The sequence below is a fragment of the Geotrypetes seraphini genome, chromosome 3, assembly GCF_902459505.1.
Source record: "Geotrypetes seraphini chromosome 3, aGeoSer1.1, whole genome shotgun sequence".
Lineage (NCBI taxonomy): Eukaryota > Metazoa > Chordata > Amphibia > Gymnophiona > Dermophiidae > Geotrypetes > Geotrypetes seraphini.
In genome coordinates this window covers 113,808,973-113,832,539 of record NC_047086.1, presented here as the reverse complement: position 1 = coordinate 113,832,539, position 23,567 = coordinate 113,808,973, and the positions used below count along the sequence as shown (strand labels likewise).

The following is a 23,567-nucleotide window of genomic DNA, read 5'->3' as shown; positions in this document are numbered from 1 at the left end:
TTCTGTCTGTCTCTGTCCCTGGCCCCCTTTGCCTGTCTGTCTTTCTGTGTATCTCCCTGCCCCTGTGTCTTTCTTCTTTTCTTTCTGTCTCCCTTCCTCCCTCTGTCTGTCTGTCCAAAGCAGCATTCCATCCCCCTCCATTTCCCTTCCCCCACACCAGTTCCCTGTGCACCTGCCCCTGTGTCTTTCTTATTTTCTTTGTGTTTCCCTTCCTCTCTCTGTCTGTCTGTCCAAAGCAGCATTCCCTCCCCCTCCATTTCCCTCCCCCCCACCAGTTCCCTGTGCAGCAGCATTAGCGTTTCCTCTACCCCCCCCCCTTTTCCCTTCCCGCGGTCCGGACTACAAACGTGGTGATTCCAGCAGCGCTTGCATCAGTCTCCACACGCTGCTTCGGGTCCTTCTACTGCCCTGATTTACTCTGGCACGTCCCTGATGACATCATCAAAGATGCGGCAGAGCAAATCAGGGCAGTAGAAGGGCCCGAAGCAGCGTGTGAAGACTTATGCACACGCTGCTGGAATCGCCATTCGGGCCCGCGGGAAGAGAAGGGGGTGGGTGGCAAAGGAGGAACGGAGATAGGCGGCGGCAGGAGGAACGGAGATCGGCGTCTGGCTGCGGTCCGGCTTACGCTGCTGGAATCGCCATTCGGGCCCGCGGGAAGAGAAGGGGGTGGGTGACAAAGGAGGAACGGAGATAGGCGGCGGCAGGAGGAACGGAGATCGTCGTCTGGCTGCGGTCCGGCTTGTGTAGAGCAGGGAGGCTGTGAAGTATTAAGCGAGCAGGTGGTGACGTAAAACGCGCGCATGCACACTCGTGTTTCCGCAACGGATCAGGGAACACGACTTTTGAGTGCGCATGCACGACCTAGCATTTTATTATATTAAATTACTACACAGTATGCTAAACATCCATTGCTCCTGAAAGTGTCCTCCCAAGGAAGCCACCTCTGTTGCTGGCAGGGAAGAACCGGAGGACCCTCTGCCACTGTGGTGTGGTACAGTGGTTAGAGCTACAGCCACTGTGGTGTGGTGCAGTGGTTAGAGCTACAGCCTCAGCACCCTGAGGTTGTGGGTTCAAATCCCTCACTGTTCCTGTGACCCTGAGCAAATATGATAAAGTACCTGACTGTCAACTACTTAGGATATAAGTCGTATCTAATCTAATCTTCTATTTCTGCATTACACATACCTAAGCAGACTCAAGGCGACTTACAAAGAAAAGAGAGAGGAGTGAAGAGAGTAGGGAAGGAGAAAATGGGAAACATGGGGCAAGGGAAGATCTGAGAAGTTTTAAGTGTCAAAGAGGCTGGTTTTCAGTTCTTTCCGGAATGTGGTGTAGTTGGGTTCTGTTCTGGTCGTTTCAGCGAGGTCATTCCAGGTTTTCACTCCAAGGAAGGTGAGCATGGAGTGAAAGATTCGCTTGTATTGGAGATTCTTTGTTGAAGGGTAGTTCAGTAGTATCCTGTTAAGGGTTCTGTGGGAGGTAGACCATGCTTTTAAGAAGAGTTGGATGAGTGGAGCCGCTGAGTTTGGTATATGATGCATGAAGATTTAAATTTTATTTGTAATGGGATGGGTAGCCAGTGTAGTTGCCTGATGAAGGCTGATATCAAGTTGTATTTTTTCAGGTTGAAAATTAGTCTTACATCTGTGTTTTGTATGAGTTGCATTTTGTGGGTCAGTGTGGGCAGAGTTACAGTAGTCCAGCTGTGTTAGGATCATCGACTGTACAATCAGAGCAAAGTCTGAAAGTTTAGTTGCCTCATGGTGAAGAGGGACTTTTTCCGAATATTACAGATTTGGGCTTCCATGGTTAGTGTGGAGTCAAGAATGCAGCCTAGGATTTTGGAGGTTTTATCAACTGTGAGGGCGTGGCCCGTTCGGAGAGTGATGCTTGTCGGTGCTGTCTGTTGGGCTTTGTGGAAGAATAAGATTTTGGTTTAGTTTTAGCTTGTTGATTGTTGCCCAATTTTGGATTCTTTCAATATTGGTTGATACTTTGTTGGTGACATGTGATTGGTTGTTGTTTATGGGGATGAGGAGAAGAATGTCATCTGCGTAGGACATTATGCTTTCATCATCGAATCTGATGTTTCCAAGGGAACTCATGTAAAGGTTAAACAGGATGGGGGAAAGTGGAGAACCTTGAGGCATCCCACAGAAGACCTTCCAAGGTTTGCAGATCTCTTCATTCTTTTTAACAATATATTCTCTATTTTGTAGGAAGTCAGAGAACCATTTTAGCACTGTTCCAGTTATACCAATTTCTGACAGTTTTGTTAATAGAAGGTGATGATCCACGAAGTCAAAGGCATATAAATAATAAAATAAATAAATAAATCCTGGAGGAGTTATCAAAATCAAATCCAAAATTTATTGCAAATTACTGTTTGTTGTATAGTAGTGTTTGTACTTACAGTAAGAAAAAGTAAAATGATGGTGTTAGGCAAAATCAATAAACTGAAGTGTTCTCTAAAAAATTATTTTAAAATTGTTGGGCAATTTATTGGCATTACAACATACTCGAGTTTGAGTCCTAGTGAAAAAGAAGTCAGTTGAGTGTAAATATGACGAGATCCTCCAGTGTCATCCCCATAGTAGGTGTCAGCATGTCTAGCCACCCAGTTGCTGGTCGCCTTCTTCATCTAGTTCCTTTGATCTTCCCAAACATGATGTCATTCTCCAGTGATTGCCCCAGATACATTAGATAGATTGTGAACCCACTGGGCAGATGGGGATAAATACTTGAGTACATGAATAAATTCATGTAAACTGTTCTACGCTCCTTGGGAAGAACGGTATAGAAAAATGAATGAATGATCTCTCTAACAGTATGACCAAAATAAGATAATCATAACTTCATCTTGTGGGCTTTGAGTGACATATCTGGTCTGATCTCTTCCAAAATCAATTTATTAGTTCTTCTGGCAGTCCGTGGCACGCATAGAATCATTCTCCGGCATCAGATTTCAAATGAGTCAATCCTCTTTCTATCTTGTTTCCATAATGTCTAGCTTTCGCATCCTTAATTGGCCACTGAGAAAATGAGTGCATGAACCAGTCTGATGTTCATTTTAAATGTTATTTCCTTGCCTTTAAATTCCTTATCAAGAGCCTTCATTATACAGCAACCAATTGCTATTCTGCAGATTATTTCTTCCTTGCTAGTTGCTTCCTCTTTACAACTTCTAAGCTAAAAATCTTCATCATTTTCCATGATCATAATCTTTGTGTTATTTATATTCAGTTCTAATCTCATGTTATGACTTTCGGCTTTAACTTTTCTCAGTAGGTACAACATGTCTTCTTTACTACTGGCAATGAACATTGTGTCAGACCTGGACAAGCTGGAAGACTGGGCAAACAAATGGCAAATGCGCTTTAACGTGGAAAAATGCAAGGTCATGCATATAGGGAAAAAGAACCCGTTGTTCAACTACAAATTGGGGGGGGCATTGTTGGGAGACAGCAGACTTGAGAGAGACTTGGGTGTGCTGGTGGATGCATCACTGAAGCCATCTGCATAGTGCGCAGCAGCCTCGAAAAAAGCCAACAGGATGCTGGGCATCATAAAGAGGGGCATAACAACCAGGACGCGGGAAGTCATCATGCCATTGTATCGAGCGATGGTGCGTCCACATCTGGAATACTGCGTTCAGTATTGGTCACCACATCTCAAGAAGGACATGGCGGTACTTGAGAGAGTCCAAAGGAGAGCAATGAAACTGGTAAAAGGGCTGGAACACTGCCCATACGCCGAGAGGTTGGATAGGCTGGGGCTCTTCTCTCTGGAAAAGAGGAGGCTCAGGGGAGATATGATAGAGACCTTCAAGATCATGAGGGGCATAGAGAGGGTGGATAGGGACAGATTCTTCAGACTGAAGGGGACAACAGGTACGAGGGGGCATTCGGAGAAACTGAAGGGAGATAGGTTCAAAACAAATGCAAGGAAGTTTTTTTTCACCCAAAGGGTCGTGGACACTTGGAATGCACTATCGGAGGAAGTGATCAGGCAGAGTACAGTACAGGGATTCAAACAGGGATTGGACAGATTCCTGAGGGATAAAGGGATCGTGGGATACTGAGAGAGGTGCTGGAATGAAATACAAGTATAGAAAACTAACCAGGTAATAATATGGAAACCCAACCAAGTCGTGAATGTGCAAGACCGGAGGATTAGGACTTCGATGGGAAGATAGGACTTCAATGGGAAACCAAGGTGGCAAGGGGGCCCCTTCTGGTTATTCAGACAGGTCGTGACCTGTTTGGGCCGCCGCGAGAGCGGACTGCTGGGCAGGATGGACCTATGGTCTGACCCGGCGGAGGCATTGCTTATGTTCTTATGTTCTTATGTCATCTGCTTAATGCAGGTTGTTTATATTTTGACTACCAACTTTAAAACCAAATATATAGTGAGCAAGGGTCATCAACGCCTTTGTAAAAGCTTCCGGTTTGAAAATAATAATACTTGCAAAATGACACCAGCGCAAGGTTTTTAAAATTATAACCAAGATTTATTGAATTATTGTTTCTATTTTTCCATTATTAGATCAAAAGCATCAGCATAATTGCTTACGTTGCGCTAATGGGAGATCATCATTGTGGCCAAAGGCTGGCCTTCTCACAATGGTCTCGTTTTCATATCTTATTACATTCTATTATATAACTTTTAGCTCAGTGACATCATCAGTATACCAGCCAATAACAATTCTATGGGTGGTCTTAAAGTTGGACAAAGAAACATTCCTCCACATTTAAAAGTTAGACAAAGTTTCAGAAAATTATTGATTTCTGAATTAACATTATAACATTATGCAAAAGAATTCTACAATTATTAACAGGGTGCTGAGAAATTCTCAACCTCTCCCTAAATTGACAGTAACTTTAGCCTGGAAGAGGAAAGCTGACAGCTTCATGTTACACACAGTGATAAGCATGGGCTTCCAATGCCCCCCCCTTCCTATGCTGGAGACTGACTATTTCCAGATGTTGTGCTCAGGATTTTTCCTTAGTGTTTCTTCAGGTTTAAAATATATAAAATATGTTTTTCAAAACTTATTCCTTTTGTTCACCACAGTCACAGCCATCATTCCAGTCACACAAATCACTCCAGGGGCCCCATTCATTCCATTCATAACTCAGCCATTCATACTTAATGCATTTTATATCTTAGTTTAGAACACGTTATCCTTCTTTACCAGTCTAAAGCAAGCACAGCTGGTGTTAATTAACACCACGAGGCTGGGAGCGGGAAAACTCAGAGAGGACAAAGAAGACAGAAAACTATTCACTGGCACAAGATGGTGTCCAAACAGAGAACCCAAACTGGATTCCATGTAATCATGTAATCAAGATTTCCACCATGATTTGACTCAACAACAAAGTACACAAGAAAACACCATTCTTTCCCTTATATTAATCTTTAGTGTGTTTTTTCTTCTGGACTTAGCTACATTATATTTAAATGTTTTATTCACCTGTTTTTCGTACGCTTCTATTTGGGCGCGGTCCTTAACTAACACAGATGTTTGTCTAACTAGAATTACCCAGAATCATACGAAAAACTGGCCTTTTGTAGAAAAAAAACTCCACAAAAAATACTGCACTTATCATGTCCTAACATCAATTCCCGTCCCATAACCAGCACCCCCTGCTGGCCACGAGCCACTACTCAATAGAGAACCAAATAATCAAAGGCTCCTTTTACGAAACCGCATGACTTTTCATCATGTGCTAACCCCCGCGCTAGCCAAAAAACTACTGCCTGCTCAAGAGGAGGCGATAGCAGCTAGCATGGCCGGAAGTTTAGCGTGCGCTATTACGTGCGTTAAACCGCTAGCGTGGCTTCGTAAATGGAACCCCAAGTCTACTCAAATCAATTTACTTCCCAACCAATCAAGATGACCTTTATTCAATGCAATCACTGTAGTGCTTTAATTCCAGGACACACTATTTGGAGGCTTAAGGCTTGCTCCATCTATCTTCAACTTGCTAGTGTTAAGGAGGAGCTCTGCAAACTTAAACAGGAATTGAATACAATTAAAGCAGCTTCCATCACTCCACAAAATCATACCAACTTACCACCTCTACCTCAAAGAATGAAATCACCAAGGAATAAATGGGTCACAGTAGACTCAGGAAGACTACAACATGTAACACAGAAACATCCACCTTCACAAATATTACCTCTACAGAATTCCTTCGCTCCACTAGTGCACTGTGATACTCAAGAAAACAGAATTGAGGTGGGACAGGAACCAGTGAAGGTAACTCGAAAGAGAGAGTGCACCCTAAGCACAAATAAAAAAGCCCAAAACGGAAAACTATTGCTGCTGGGGGATTCCATCATCAGTGGCATTAACCTTGGAACACAGGACAAGGAGACCAAAATAGAGAATGTCTTCCAGGATCCTCTGCTACCAGGAGTTCCAGGCAAATACTGACTATAATTAAGAAAGAAACTAAGGATTCTAACACCGATGTTGTTATCCATCTGGGAACAAATGACATGGCCAACAACTCTGCACTTGCAGCAGAGAAAGTTTTTCGGTAGCTTGGTGAGGGCTTGAAACCTTTTGTAAAGACTAGCTTTTACAGAAGTACTGCCTGCATATGGAAAGGGAAAGCAAAGAGTAAAAAACACAGAGGACTTCAATAGATGGCTCAAAGCCTGGTGTCATCAAAAAGGCTTTAAGTACATAGGTGGATGGGGAAATACATGGAAAGACAAGAGACTATATTGTAATGATAGTTTACATCTTACTATAGCAGGAAAAAGAATCCATACTGAGAAATTTAGACAATATGTTTCTAGGCATTTAAACTAGAAGGTGGGGGTGGCTTATGTATGAAATACAATTATGGAGGCCACCCCCAGCAAAAGACAAGATGTGATGGTAGTACAGATAGCAATGTAAACAATATTATCAACTCACTTCTTAGCAATGTTACAGGAAATGAAACTAAACATAAACCTATACGAAAGATGAGTTTACCACTGAAAGATAGCTGGAAAGCGATGACCACAAATGCTCACAGTCTAAGCAACAAAGTTCATGATCTGCAAGCCCTGATGTTAGAGGCAGACCTGGATATTGTTGCTATCACAGAGACATGGTTCAGTGACGCCCATGGATGAGATCCAAACATACCGGGATTTAATCTTTTTAGGAAGGACAGAGATGGTCAAATAGGTGGAGGAGTAGCTCTCTATGTAAAGATCGAAATCCAAGTGACTGAAATGCAGGGGACATGGGGAGAGGAAGAAGCAATATGGATCACTTTGAAAAGAGAAGATGAAATTTCTATCTACGTGAGTGTAGTCCACAGATTTCCGACTCAGTTGCAGCAAATTGATAAAGATCTGATTGCAGATATCCAAAAGTTTGAAAAGAAAGAGGAGGTGCTGCTGTTGGGTGACTTCAATCTGCCGGACTGGAATGTTCCATATGTGGAATCGGAAAGAAGTTGGGAGATTGTGAATGCCTTTCAAGAGGCTCTGCTCAGGCAAATGGTGACGGAACCCACGAGGGAAAAATCAATACTAGATCTGGTCCTCACAAATGGGGAGAGTATCTCTAATCTTTGAGTGGGTGCCCACCTAGGAAATAGTGATCATCAAACGGTTTGGTTTGATATAATAACTAAAGTGGAGGGCGGCCACACAAAACTCTAAGTCCTAGATTTCAAACGTACGGACTTTAGTAAAATGGGAGCATACCTGAAGAAAAAGCTGTTAGAATGGGAGGACATAAGGGAAGTGGAAAAACAGTGGTCTAAGCTGAAAGGAGCAATAAAAATGGCTACTGGCCTTTATGTGAGGAAAATAAATAAAAACAAGAGAAAAAGGAAACCGAAATGGTTCTCTAAACTTGTGGCAGAGAAAATAAAGGCAAAAGAGCTGGCGTTCATGAAATATAAAAATACCCAAGAAGAGGAGTACAGAAAGGACTACTAGGTGAAACTGAAAGAAGCCAAGAGAGAGATATGTCTGGCGAAAGCACAAGCGGAAGAGCAAATGGCTAGGAATGTAAAAAAGGGAGACAACATTTTTTTAGATATATTAGTAAAAGGAAGAAGATGAAAAATTGAATTGCGAAACTAAAAGATATGTGGAGAGTGATGAGGGAAAAGCAAACATGTTAAACAAATACTTCTGTTCAATGTTCACAGAAGATTCTGGAGAAGGACTGAGATTATCTGGCAAAGTTACACACGAGAATGGAATAGGAACTAAGGCCAGTACTGGGCAGGCTTGCACGGTCTGTGTTCCATATATGGACATTCAGTTGAGGAAGGGCTGGGAAGTGCTTTGATGGCTGGGATGGTTAAGATGGGCTGGAGTGAGCTTTGATGGAGACTCCAGTAGATAGAACCTAAGCACACTATTGGGCAGAGCTCTGGGCTTCTGGCCCAGAAATATCTAAGTAAAAGGACCATTTAAATTAAATGATTAATTTATGGAGCATATATGGTTGGGTAGACTGGATGGACCATTCAGGTCTTTATCTGCTGTCATTTAGTATGCTACTATATATGTCACTATCATACAGAGAGCCGTTCCTCAGATTTACTGAAGTAGGAGTATCTCTTTACACAGTTCCTTCATTTTTTGCCAAAGGTAGTGTTGGCCTTCCATATCAGTAAGGATGTTAGGTTGCCAGCATTCTCTTCCATGGACTTCAAGAGGAGAGAGAGAGTTGGAATTGCTGGATGTGCAGAGAATTGTTCTCCTTTATCTCAAAGTGACCAGTGATTTCCATCTCTCAGATTATGTTTTTTGTTCTCATCAATTGCTGCTAAACTAGATAAGCCAGCACCTAAGGCAACCATTTCCAGATGGATTCGTATGGCGATATTATCAGCGTACATTGGCTTTGGGAAACAGCTGCCAATTTCCTTGAGAGCACACTTCACTAGAGGGGTGGCTTCTTCATGGGCAGAGACTCGGGCGATCCCAGTTGAGGAGATTTGTAGGGAACTACTTGATCCACTCTCCATACATTTACAACTTTTACTGAGTGGATGTGGCAGCACAAGAGGATACTGCTTTTGGGTCATTGATTTTATAGGCAATCTCTTCTGTCCCACCCTAGACTTGGGAGAATGTTTTGGTACGTTACCTACAATCAGGACTCCTATACCCTTTGCACTAGAAGGGAAGATTAGGTTCGTACCTTGATAATCTTCTTTCTGGAATAAGGGTATAAGAGTCCTGACAACCTACCCCGTCAGTCTGGAGTTTGCCTGCTTCCTGTCTCAGACATATGTTTGATCAGAGCTGGAGATTTGCTTCTGTCAGTCATATAAAAAAGGCAGTAAGTGAGACTCTATGAGCTCCATAAGTGTTATTACTGGTTGCACTTTAATTAGGTGGGTTGTTCATTCCACCTGGGTTTAAGTAATATGTTAATTAACTTTGTTCAATTTTTTTCTTACAGAGCAGAACAGAAATGTATTGTTGGGGAGGTTCCTCATTCCTCCTTATTTTACATTATAGTGATGATCAATTGCTTTGGTACAAACTGAAGGGGGCACTACAGCTAATAGTGAAGGAGGCAGAGTTGAAGAATGTAAATTTCACCCTTTTGCAACACAACTTGCAAGCAGAGAGATATTACCTACAGTCAGGATTCCTATACCCTTATTCCAGAAAGAAGATTATCGAGGTAAGAACTTAATCTTCCCATAGATTCTTACTAAAATAGAGTGAAGGAGTCCAGATACTGGCCTACAGTGCAGACATTATACAAATCTGATGCACAATCCAGAATAAAAAAAGCATGCTGATGTTACTGAATGCAAGGACTATATGCTCAAAAAATTACAATCAAGAGCAATATATTTCTCAAACTATTTTTAAATATAGAAACTAATTTCATTGAAATATAATTTCCCTACTAACATTATAAGCTTGATCAGTACTTGTGCTTGAACATAAGAAGCGCCATCTCCGGATCAGACCTTCGGTCTATGAAGTCCGGCGATCTGCACACGCGGAGGCCCAGCCAGGTGTAATTTTTAGTCACCCATATCCCTCTATGCCTCTCGTAAGGAGATGTGCATTTAGTTTGCTTTTAAATCCTAGGACAGTCGATTCCGCTATAACCTCCTATGGGAGAGCATTCCAGGTGTCAACCACTCTTTGTGTGAAGCAGAACTTCCTGATATTTGTCCTGGACTTGTCACCCCTTAGCTTCAGTCCATGTCCTCTTGTCCGGGTCACATTAGACATTGTAAAGAATTTTTTTTCCTGCTCTATTTTGTCGATTCCTTTCAGTATTTTGAAGGTCTCGATCATATCCCCTCGCAGTCTCCTTTTCTCAAGGGAGAACAATCCCAGTCTCTTAAGTCGCTCCTTGTATTCCAGTTTCTCCATACCTTTTACTAGCTTTGTTGCTCATCTCTGCACTCTCTCCAGCAGAAAACTAGGATTATTCACCCTTGAGAAGAGGAGACTGCAAGGGGATCTGATAGAGACTTTTAAAATACTGAAAGGATTCGACAAAATAGAGCAGGGAACAACTTTATTCACAATGTCAAAGGTGACTCGGACAAGAGGTCATGGACTGAAGCTGTGGGGGGACAGGGCCAGGATAAATGTCAGAAAATTCTGCTTCACACAGCGAGTGGTGAACGCCTGGAACGCTCTCCCGGAAGAGGTTGTGGAGGAAACCACCATTCAAGGATTTAAGGGCAAGTTGGATGCACATCTTCTTGAAAGCCACATTGAGGGATACGAATAACTAAGGTATTCGCCAGGGTAGGCCTGGCTGGGCCTCCTCGTGTGTGGATCGCCGGACTAGATGGATCCAAGGTCTGATCCGGTGAAGCATTTCTTATGTTCTTATGTTTTTATCCTTCTTTAGGTTGGGAGACCAATGTTGGGCACAGTATTCCAAGTGTGGTCTGACCATTGCTCTATAAAACGGCATTATAACGCTCTCCGATCTACTTTTATCATGCCTAACATTCTATTTGCTTTCTTTGCCGCTGCTGCGCATTGTGCCGATGGTTTCAGGGTCCTATCTATTAGCACGCCCAGGTCCTTTTCTTGTTGGCTCTTACCCAGAGTTGCTCCTGACATTCTATACTCGTGTTCCTTGTTCTTTCTGCCTAAATGCATTACTTTGCACTTTTCCACATTAAATTTCATCTGCCATTTCTCTGCCCATTTCTCTAACTGACACAAGTCACTCTGGAGTTCCTCGCTATCCTTCTGCGATCCGATTGCCCGGCATAGCTTTGTGTCGTCTGCAAACTTGATGATCTCACTGGATGTTCCTTGAAAACAATCAATGTAGGTTTCTCTCTCATAGAATCTAGCTTTTCCACACAAGTTTGATTAAAACGCTGCATCTTCATCATACCCAACAGAGTCTTGAAATTCTTTAGAATCACCCAAATAGTATCCAAGCCAGACTGTATATAATAATTTAAATAATAAAAGACCATATTTTACCTCCAAGCAAAATAGCCTCTGCACACATGGAGCTCAGCTAATAAAAACTGAAACTAAAATGGCTGACTTTGGCATCACATTTGGCGTGACAGCTGATGTCATATCACCAGAGAGGCTAATCCCTAGGAAGCTTATCATCCCAAATTATGGACTTAAATTTATGCTAAACTTTTGTATCAAAAGCATTTATTTGGTACACTCTACCATATAAACTACTATAGAAGATCATAACTGCATTACTTGCAATCACATGTCACACTCACAAAAAGAATGCAAAGAGTAGCTCCCCCAACCTCAGACTACCTTAAATCCCTTGTGGTCTAGTGTTGCCTTGAGGGCAGGAGTGATCCCCAGTCATTCTTGCATGTCAGTTCTACTGTCAAAATGGCTGCAATGACCTCTTGCGGTAGTCTCACAAGATTGCCATGATAAGTCATGGCAGCTATTTTGAGAGCAGAGCCAGCAAGGGCAGGAGCGACTGGGGATCACTCGTGTCCTGACTACACCCCTAGAACACCAGGGATTGTAAGGCAGGAAAGGGGATCCCCTACAGGTAGGCAAGGGAAAAGGCAACTCCTGTTTGAGGGGAGGTGAAGGGAGATAGGACAAAGTACAAATTTTCAGCTTCCACCAAAAACACATGATCATTTTTTGGGGTTTTTTTAAAATTATTATTTTTATACCACTTATTACCTAAGTAGTGTACATTCAGCTACTCAAGCATTTTCCCTATCTGTCCTGGAAGGCTCACACTCTAATGTACCTGGGGAAATGGGGGATTAAGTGGCTTGTCCAAGGTCACAAGGAGCAGCATGGGATTTGAACCCACAGCCTGAGGCGGTAGCTCTAACCACTGTGCCACACATTGAAACCAAAACAATGCAGAAAAAGGATTTGGGGCCAGTTTTGGTATGAAACCGAAATTTGGTTGGCCTCTAGAATGGAAGGGAGAAGGAGAAATGATGGATGGAAGAGGGGTTAAAAGAGACAAAAGATGAGTGGAAAGATGGGGAGAGAAAGAGGAGACATGCTGGATGGAAAAGGGGTGTAGAGAGAGAAGATTCTGGGTAGAAGGATTGGGGGAGAGGGGGCTACACTGGATGGAAGGAGGATGAGAGAAAGAGGGAAGGCACTGGATGGAAGGATAGGTGTAAAAAAGAGGGAGATGATGGCAGGGTAGGGGGATAAAAATGCTGATGGAAAGGGAAAGAGGATGGAGTTTGTGAAAGACTGGCTATTAAGAGGAAGGGATACAGGGGAGAACAAGAGTGAGAGAAAGAGGAAAAGCTGCAGGCAGACAAAGTAAAGAGAGACATTTTTAAAGACTGGAGGGAGGCAGAAAAATAAATTTAAAAAACTGAAAGAAAATGGAAGGGAGAAAGAGAAAATTACATGTTTATAATTCTTTATTCATTTTTAAAACTTACAATAAGTGTATCAGCAAATAAAAACATGTTACACTTAAATACAACACTTAATATTCTGCAATAATCCAGTTTAGAACTTATCTCCCTCCCCCCTAATGAACACAGAAAATCATATAATAGTCCCCATCCCCACATTCCTTACATTTATACAAAGACCAAAATCTACCCCTCCCTTCCCCAACCTTGGACATGCACAATTAAGGGGAAAAATATTATTCAATCATTACAATAATTTGTTAAAGGCTCCCAAACATCCATTTCTTAAATACCCCTGCTGTGTGGCTATTACCCTTTCCATTTTATATACACTACATAAAGAATTCCACCAGAAACTATAATTCAATCTACTCCAATTCTTCCAGTTATTCGTAATCTGTTGTATGGCAACCCCTGTCATAATAAGTAGAAGCCTATTATTGTTAGAGGATATTTGGCTCTTAGCTCTCATTGACATACCAAACAGTACAGTATCATACGATAATGCCACCGGATTTTCTAATAAACAATTTATTTGACCTCATATTGACTTCCAAAAAGCCAAAATCAATGAACAGTAGAATAACAAATGATCTAAAGTCCCAGCTTCAAGATGACAATGCCATCATTTATTAGACTTAGAGCTATCCAACTTCTGTAGACGAACTGGGGTCCAAAATGCTCTATGTAACAGAAAAAACCAAGTTTGCCTCATAGATGCAGACACTGTACATCTCATCCTCCAAGTCCAAATTCGTGGCCATTGAGACGCAGTAATATGATGCTTAATCTCAATGCTCCAAATGTCCCGAAGACCAGTTTTTGGCTTCTTATTCATATGGACGGGAAACACTGGCCAAGGGAGTTAAGTGAAGATGAAGGAAAGCAGAAACCAGAGACTGGGACCAACACAATTAGAAAAAGTAAAATGACTAGACAACAAAAATGGAAACATTAATTTTAATTCTATTTTTAATTCAGAATAAAATAATCTGGTAGCAGTGTTCTTAAAAGCTGATAAATACAGATAAAACACAAAATGGAAAATAAGGATTTATCTTTATAGTGGACTAATTTTAATACATTTTTACTAACTTTTATAGACCAAAACTTCCTTCCTCGGCTCAGGAGAGGATACCACGGCAGTATGCTGTCCTGACCTGATTTCAGGCAGGAGGTGTTGGCCTCTGACAGTCAATCAAAATGTATTAGGCTAGTCCAATAAAAATATATCTTATTTTCCACTTTCAAGTGCCTGAACTGAGTTGTGTGGGGGTGCTGCATTAGCGACTGAAGCATGCTGCCAACTACTGCATTGTTCAAATAGCACAGTAGGAAGCTCAGGCAATAGATCTCTTTGGCTAGTGGGGCTTGGGCATCCCTGCCAATGATTCAGCTGGTGCCACAATTTTGGAGGGGACATAAGCCCAAAGTAAGGGAGCCAAGGCACCTTTGTGGTTATGTCTCTGGAGGGAATAGATGCTGGGTAGAGGATAGTAGAGTGCATTGAAAATTTCCTCTTATCCATCCCTGCTATCACTGGTGTAAATGACGTATTTTCTGGGATGTTCAGGGGATGGCGCCATGAGGAAGAGTGGGGCTGGGCTGGGACACATATTAAAAACTGGATCCCTTTGGCAGTTGTGTTGCAATCTTTGTAGACTTTATCCAGAATAATTTGTATTGGAGAGTATACAGAGTAACAGAACCCCATAGCACTGGCCAGCCAATGTCTTTTTACAGGCCCACAGGTACTAAGTACCCATGAACCTGGAATTCAAGCAGAGAGACTCAAAATCACATTCTGTAATGTTATATCAGCTGCTTTCTTGGTTTCTAATTTGTCGTTCAATAAACTGTTTTGAAAAAAAAAAAATCATCTCACTCTGTTCAGCAGATACAGCTACTTTCAGGATATAAAATTTCCCATTTTGCTTTCATACTAAACTTGAAATTGCTGAAAAACTGAGAGTGATAAGGAAACTAATTTAGTTTTAGTTACTTTGGACATTCTGATGCCATTCCATGTTCATTTCTATTTCTTTCCAACAGATGGGCAGTATTTGCATGTTTATGGGACCCCAGTTGATACTTGCACTTTGTCAAATTACATTTAACAAATATAATAAGGCTAACATTTTATCATTAAAGAAAAATGTACCGAAATGAGACAGACTTTCAAAAGCCATTTCTCAGATCATGGTTTAATGAAGCATCTTAATTTTTAAATGTTACGTATGTTTACATCTAGTCGTACAATCATGGTTATTCTCCAGCTGGACAGCTTATTTTTACATTAAATTTTCACCAGGGTCCTGCTTCTTTTGTATGAATCTCAGTAGAATAGAATGTAGCAGCTTTCCCTTGTACAATCTTTTATATACATTTAACTCTATAGTTGCTCTTGTAATTGCTTTGAAGATATAATTGTATTTAAGGTAAGGAAATAATGCCACCCTCCCCCCTTTACAAAGACGTGCTAGTGGCTGCCGCTGCAGTAACTGTCCTGAAGCCCGTAGGGATTTATAGGGCTTCAGCGGAGGGGGGGGGAGGGGGGGAGTAAATGATGAAACTTTCATACAGATGTTTTCTGTTGAAAATCTGAGATTAATTTTATTCTTTCATATTTTTTTTCCTTTAAGGGGGAAACCATGGATATGACAATGCTCTACCCAGCATGCACCCATTTCTGGCTGCCCATGGCCCTGCATTTCGTAAAGGTTACAGGCACAGTACAATAAACAATATTGATATCTACCCTATGATGTGTCACATCCTTGGATTGAAAGGGGAGCCCAACAATGGAACCTTTGCTAATACAAAGTGTTTGTTATTGGACCAGTGGTGCATACGTCTCCCAGAAGCTATTGGAATAGTTGTTGGAGTCATCATGATTTTGACTACACTGACATGTCTTATAATTATAACAAAGAATAAAATAGCTTCTCCACGTACATTTTCTAGACTCCAGCTTCAAGAAGATGATGATGATGATCCTTTAATTGATTAGTGTTTTTGAGAAGGTTCCAGGATTAACCAAAGCACAAAACAAGCCAGTACTGTAAATTAAGATAGTCATTAGATAATATAGCCCTACACTGATAGCAATAACATTCTGCCACAAGAGTAGAGGACAATTTTGATAGCATTCATTAGGAATTGTGCATAAAATTTTAAAACAGAATATTCTATGGCTCTGGATTGGAGTATTAGCCTATGGATGGAAGGCAGGATTCAAATCCCACTGATGGTCTTTGTGACCACGGGCAAATCATTTCCCTTACATTGCCTTAGGTGCAACTTAGATTGTAAGTCCTCTGAGGCAGGGAAATACCTACTATACCTGTACCCTTCCGTAGAGCTTGGATTTAGAAAGTTGTATAATTAATTCCAAATCCAATCTTCTGAATAATAGGAAAATCCAATAAAACAGAATTGGGAAGATTTCTGCCCTGGCTGGTCAGTGACTGAATTTATGAAACAGTAACTGCTAGAAGAATCTGACCAGTGATCAATTGGATTTTTAATTTTGTAATCTTATTTTTAAATGATGATAAAACCCATAGCCAAAGATGGTATTTGATAAATTATCTTGTCTATTTATTAGATACCTCATTTTTGTCTAAGACATCTCATTTTCTATACAAGCAAATATTTAACAAAAAAAAGGTGGTGCCATAGACACCTAAATAATATTCATATTGGTAAATAACAGTGATTAATATTATGCGTATTCATTATGCAGATCCTGAAAATCCAACAAGCTCCCTGTTCAACACATTAAGAAGACAGTTTGTATAAGAGTCGCCTAGGAGGGAAGAGCAAATAGGGGCTTAATGATGTGCCTGTTTTATAGAGTTAAAGGCCCAATTCCATATATAGTGCGCCTAAAACATAGGCACTGAGGAAAGCAGTCAATCTTAAGTTAGGCGCCATTTATAGCACTGCATCTAGCAGCACCTAAACTGGACTTTGGCACTCACTATTTACAATATGCCAGGGTTTACTTGGCCTAAATACCAGCACCTAAGTCCAGTTTAGGCGCCTCCCATGCCAAACATATCTACTTTCTGGTAGGTGCCTACCATCAACTTAATTTTGACTTAAGCCAATTATGAGCTGCTAACTGCTTGTTATCAGCGCCAATTAAGCTTTTTCCAGCTATCTTCCAGCTATTTTTAAATATTTTGTACAACGCTTTGTACTTTTGGATAAGCGTTTAATCAAAAACGTAAATAAAGATAAAATAAGTTAGGCACCTAGATAGGATGGGCATGGTGATCTAGGTGCCTAATTTTAGACATCTTTCATAGAATCTAGGCCAAACTGTGTGTCTATGTGCCTTTATAAAATAGTCTTCCTGACAATATCTGGACAAAGTTCCATCTGGCATGAGGCAAGAATAATTTGGTGTGAATATGCCAGTAGAAATCAGTGCACATCTATGTATTTTGATACGATACTTGCATAAAGTATCCCCAGGAATGCCTATTGCTATGTGCTTAAACTGTATAACCCCAGGTAATTATATAAGTATGTAAAATGCTGTTCTACATATTCAAACCACTTAAAATAGCTAAGAAGAAAAGAAAAAAAAAATTTAAATTGAATCAGGTTGGGCAGACTGGATGGACCATTCGGGTCTTTATCTGCCGTCATCTACTATGTTACTATGTTAAATTACCTCATAAGAACCCAGTTTAATCGTTTTATTTGATTGCAGTATAAGTGACAGAATGGGGGAGGCCACGGGGGCTATGGCCTCCCTAAAAATTGGCAGTCAGAAGAGTCAGTTTTGGCTCTACACCCCCACCCACCTCCACCTGGCCTCTGTAGGCAGCCGCTGTGCAGCGTCGCTGTAGAATGAAGACTTCCAGGGCAGGCCTGCTCATTGATGCTATGTGGCGGCTGCCCAAAGTTTTAAATTTCAGCAACCAGGGAAGGTAGGTGGGAGAGTCATCATGCCATAGGATCTTGCTGGGGCTAGGATGGAAATTTTGCCCCCCCCCTCCCCAAACAAAAAACTGTTCCGCCGCCTACGGCTTGTGGTGTTTTAAGAAGCTAAAAACCCTAAAACAAGCAATTCAGTCGGACGATTTAGGGGTACCTTTCCTATCCTACAAAGCCAAATGTTTAGTTTCATTCTAATTGTAGGTTTGTAAAATATTTCAGATTAGAAGAAATGAGAAATGTGGTGGTGTTTTTTGGTGATAGAATGTATCTGTATATTTGAAGTCATAAAATTGAAAACTACAGAAAAAAGTAATTCATATTTTTCTCTAAGGACAAGCAGCATACTACAAGGATACAGGGATTGAGGGATATAGATAGAGGTAGAGATAGGATTATGGAAGGGTATAGATAGAAGAATAATGGGGATTGAAAGGTTTTAGACAAAGGATCACTTACAGGTCATGGACCTGATGGGCCGCCATGGGAGAGGACTGCTGGGCGCAATGGACCCCTGGTCTGACCCAGCGGAGGCAACTTCTTATGTTTTTACAATCCTCACATATGGGTGACATCTTCAAGTGAAACCCTGTATAAGAACGTTCTCTAGTATTGAATATCTTTTGAGATGGCTCAACTGCACATCTTTCATTTTCTGCTGACCTGATTGGAAGTGATTGTGTGTCGTGATCACTTCAGTGCCTTTTTTCTATAATGTTTATTTCCCTTTGCATGTTCATCCTAGTAATGTTTCCTAGTTTAGTTTTGCTAGTTGTTTTTTTAAGTTTTCTTGGAATTCTTTTCTTGTCATCTAGGCGTAGGCCTCAAGCACCCGTTCAGAGTTGTTGGGTTTTTTTCACCATTAATTTGTTTGATTTTGCTACTGCAATTTTTTGAGACGCTTTGGGCTCCTTTTACTAAGCTGCGCTAGCGGTTTTAGCGCGTGCGCTAGATGCTAACACCAGCATTGAGCTGGCGTTAGTTTTGGGCGAGTAGCATGGGGTTAGCGTGCGCGGCAATGCAGCACGTGCTAAAAACGCTAGTGCACCTTAGTAAAAGGAGCCCTTTGTCTCAAAAGAAGGCTCCCCCCAGCAGCTCCAAAAGATGTTCGTGGTGCAACAGGACTATTTTCATTATGGATAACCAGTTGGTGCCTGCAATGCCCGGGAACTGATCATGATCCCTTTTGTTATCTGCTGTACTCACAGATCTCAGAGATGGGGCTTCAGAATTAAGATAAGCAGCATTAAAATCTTTTTGGTCATGAAAAGACCATTCAATCTATATCAGCCTTGTACCAGATGTTGAAGATGCATCAACATGAAAACGTCTTTATTACCCTCACCATTGGTCATTGATAGAGGCCATCAGGATTCATAATTGTTTTATTCCTTCCCAAAGATAAGGAGGATTTTACGATATATTCATCTGTACTGAAGTTACATGGAAATACTTTTAAAACCAATAGGAGGAAATAATTTTTCACTCAGAGAATAGTTAAGCTCTGGAACGCGTTGCCAGAGCTTGTGGTAAGAGTGGATAGCGTAGCTGATTTTAAGAAAGGTTTGGACAATTTCCTGGAGGAAAAGTCCATAGTCTGTTATTGAAAAAGACATGGGAGAAGCCACTGCTTGCTCTGGATCGGTAGCATGGAATATTGCTACTACTTGTGTTTTGGCCAGGTACTAGTGACCTGGATTGGCCACCAGTGAGAACAGGCGATTGGGCTTAATGGATCATTAGTCTGACCCAGTAAGGCTATTCTTATGTTCTTAAGCAGAGACTAAGAGGCCTCATCATTGCCCCTCATCATAGCAAAGCACTGAGAGCACCAAGGTCACTGATGTCTTCCAAGTGTTCTCAGCATAAAAATTGTGCTTCCTCTGTGGCATCAACCTCCATGGACCCAGTTTCAATAAACCCTATGTGCTTCGAGAAGGATGTGCCCACTCCAGTTTAAAGTGACAGTATACTTTTTGCACTGTTCATTCCAGGCTCCGTGGATGATGTTGCCCATATGTGAGACTATCTGCTTAGTAAGTAACTGTGCTATCTTTTAAAACTGGGTGTGCATATGTTTCCTTATTTGGACAAAAGGTTAGTAAAGCACACATCTCAAGGAGCAGAAAGATGAGTGTACTTAAGCAATTGGTGTCAAGAGCTACAAGGGTCATAAATTATTCAAAGTGTCACTTAAGCCCAACACAGCAATTGGAAATCATAGGAGTCTTACTAGACAAGACTCAAACATCTGCCTTTCTTTCACAACAAATGATTGCTGCAGTGATAAAGTGGCTATTATATGCACACTAGATTATCTAGTCAAGAAAAAGTAGGGAAGAGGTTGAGACAACAATTCTATTAAATAATAGACTAAAAGAACTGTCTAGGTTTACCACATTTATCTGGTCCTGCTTTTCTTAACTGGTTTACCACTGTGGGGTCTGTTGCTTTCCTTTTCTTTGGCACTAGATTTTCTAAACATGTGATTATAAATTTTAAATCTTAATTGATCTTCCACTGGAAAATGTGTAACCCATATCTTTTCTCTTTTTTTTTGTGGGGTTTGTGCAAAGTTGTGATTTGGTGTATTCATTTTTTTGCTGTTCAGCAAATTTAATTTTTTGTCTGTTTAAAAAAATTAAGAAAACTGAGTGCTGCTATGAAGACTTTTTTGTGTGTGTGCGTGTGTGGTTTTAAACTCTGTTCTTTTGGGGTTTGGGGACCGGAAGTGATATTTTCATAGACTACTTAGGAGTCCTTTCACTAAAGTAGAGTCAGGTTTTATGGTTACCATCTGGAGTGTGTCCAAATTATCACACTAACTGCACAGGGTTAATGTTGGGGGCATTCCCAGCATCTCCAATTAGTTCTAAGCAAAAGCCACCTTTACCATATGGTATGTATGAGTACATCTTTGCTATGCAACAGGACACAGTAAGTCTCCCCTCATGCTAACTTGTTAGGTAAAGTCCACACCCATTCCCTGTCCCTACCTGCCCATTTCCCACTCCTTCAACAATATGTAGTTAGTTCATTAATTAAAGACATACCAGAGTGGCTGTGAGCTGGCAGCATGCATTAATTCACATGGTTACTACTTAACACACTTTAGTAAAAGGACTCCTTAAATGATTTGGATTAATTTATTTGGCATGTTATAAAATGTTTGTTTTAAATTTATGAAATTATCCATACTGTAGATCATATGATAACTGTATTTTGGGAGTTTTTATGCACTGAATTACCAGAACTGAGCTAATAATTGGAAATGCTGATTTTATAATGTATAAGGCCCTAAGATAAAATATATTTTATCAGATTTTGTACCTTAGGACTTCATTGCTGTGGTAAAACTATTGCATAAGATTGTGTATGTTAAACTATTTTCAATAAACTTGCTTAACAGACTTTTTAAACTATAAGATGTTTCATAATTCATTTTTACAAAGCTGTGATGATGATTTAAGAAATGGATTTTCCAGATTAGTGTGTCAAGTTAGTTATTTTTGGAGGAACATCATTTTAAGCTTGTAGTGCAGGATATAATGCTTCCATATCTTACCATACCATTTCTTATACCCTGCAATTATTGGCAAGGAATCATTGCGGCTTACAGTAAGATTAATAAGGATTCATAACAGGATCATCATGGAACAGACAATAGTTCAAGTCCTGGTTACTGTGAGTATAGATGTGTCTTTAGTGATTTCCTGAATTGAAGGTAGGAAGGGATCTGTCGCAAGAAGGCTGAAAGGAAATTCCAAATTTTGGGACTTTGGAGCTCGAAGGTAAATTTAAAAAATTGATTAATATAGTACAGTATGTTCTATATAGGGTCAATACATGTGTCTCTGAAGCCACTGCAACTATTACAGAATGCATGAACTCCTGGAGGAGGGGAGGTGTGGGGAGAGGAGGAGAGACACCAGCAAGGAGATTCGTTGGCGCCGTCTGCCTGCCTATAGGACGTGACTCTCACCAGTGCCTCTCCTCCATACTGGCATCTCATTGGGGCACACCTGGAATCTGCTGCAGCACACTAGTGTGCCATACACTAAACTAGGCTGGCTGTTTGTAGTGTTTGGTTGTATGTTTGTGTGTTTTGCTTGTATCAGTTCTATTTTATTATTTATGATACTACTACCTGCTTAGATGTGTTGGATATGCAGGTTATAAATATTTAAATAAAAAATAACCACTGGATACATGAAGGTATGACTGCTCCACATTCCACCAATGCTAACCCTTCTCGCACCACCCAAAAATCTGAAAGAAAAAGAGTACATACCTGTCTCTAAACTAAACTAAACTAAACCTTAAGTTTGTATACCGCATCATCTCCACAGAAGTGGAGCTCAACACGGTTTACAGGAATTAATATAGAAAGACACTCCAATGGAAAGAAGAAGGGCTTAGTAAAAAAGAAAGAGGGGACTTAGTATAATGGAGAGGGAGGGCGTAGTTACATTTTAGAGAAAAGCCAAGTTTTCAAATGTTTTCGGAAGCGTTGGAGGGAGGTCGAACTCCGAAGAGGGGCAGTAAAGCTGTTCCACAGCTCGGTGATCCTGAAGAGGAGGGATGTCCCAAGTTTTCCTGTATGGGATTTACCTTTTAAAGAGGGGAAGGATAGTTTGAATTTTTGAGTGGATCTGGTGGAGTTAGGATTTGGGGAGAGCCAAGATAGTGGAAAAAGGGGAGGAAGGATGCCGTGTAGAGATTTGAAGGCTAGACAAGTGCATTTGTAGTGAACCCTGAGGCTAACTGGGAGCCAGTGAAGCTTAGACAGAAGCGGGGAGACGCGGTCGAATTTGCTTTTTGCGAAGATTAGTTTAGCCGCGGTGTTCTGAATCCGCTGAAGTCTGAGAAGACTTTTCTTTGTTAGGCTTAAGTAGATGGAGTTGCAGTAATCCAGTCTGGATAGAATAATGGATTGAACGAGGACAGCGAAGTGTTGTTGGTGGAAGCAGGATCTTACTTTCCTTAACATGTGAAGATTGAAAAAGCATTTTTTTTACCAAGGAGTTGAGGTGATCGTTGAAAGACAGTGTAGAGTCAATGATGATTCCCAGAACTTTGCTTGAGTGCTCTAGAATAGCAGCACTTGGTAGCATCAAACGGGTGTCTTAAGTAACCTGGTGGATGAGGTAGTGAACCATAGAGAGGAGGAGCCACTCTATCTGCTACATTTATAGTGGAAAGCATGAGGCCACCAAACCCCTACTATACTACTATTTTAAGTTCTTTTGAGCAGGGACCATCACTTCTATGTTTTGATGTACAGTGCTGCATGTGTGTAGTAGCACAATAGAAATAAGTAGTATATAGGTACCATCTGTAACCATAAAGGCTATTGGGGTGCTAAACAGGTGTGTATTGTAGGTTTTGGGGGAATTTTGGCAGTCTCACCATAAATTCTAAAGGAGTTATGGTGAGATATACTTCTGGCACCCTTTATGTGAACTTCACAGCAGTGCCCTCTAAGGTGTCCCACTGTTCTGTTGACATGTCTCTGGGGCCAATCTATTACAATGATAGCCATTCCCATGTCCAAATGGCCTGGATTTAGATGTTTTCCAACTTGGACATGTCTGTGGTTGAAAATGGGCTATAAAATTTGTTGGGGTTTTTTTGCAGGCAGCCAATTCAAACTTTTCCAGATGTAATAAGAGCCACTCAGGAATGTAGGAAACAGTTCTTGGCCCTGAAATTCAAGGGTTTGGCTATTGGATCAACTTTTTTTTCCTGCATTTT

The 23,567-nt window shown here is 41.0% G+C and overlaps 1 protein-coding gene across 2 annotated transcripts in view; it reads left to right on the top strand.

The window, feature by feature from the left end:
- The window catches only part of ENPP4 (ectonucleotide pyrophosphatase/phosphodiesterase 4), a 41,468-nt gene extending 20,236 nt beyond the window's left edge, over nucleotides 1–21,232 (top strand). For both annotated transcript variants that reach the window (XM_033937341.1, XM_033937342.1), the window contains exon 4: nucleotides 15,506–21,232. In XM_033937341.1, coding sequence (XP_033793232.1) covers nucleotides 15,506–15,873 — 368 coding nt within the window. In that variant the 3' untranslated portion in view covers nucleotides 15,874–21,232. The remainder of the gene's footprint in view (nucleotides 1–15,505) is intronic.
- Nucleotides 21,233–23,567: the final 2,335 nt, after the last annotated feature.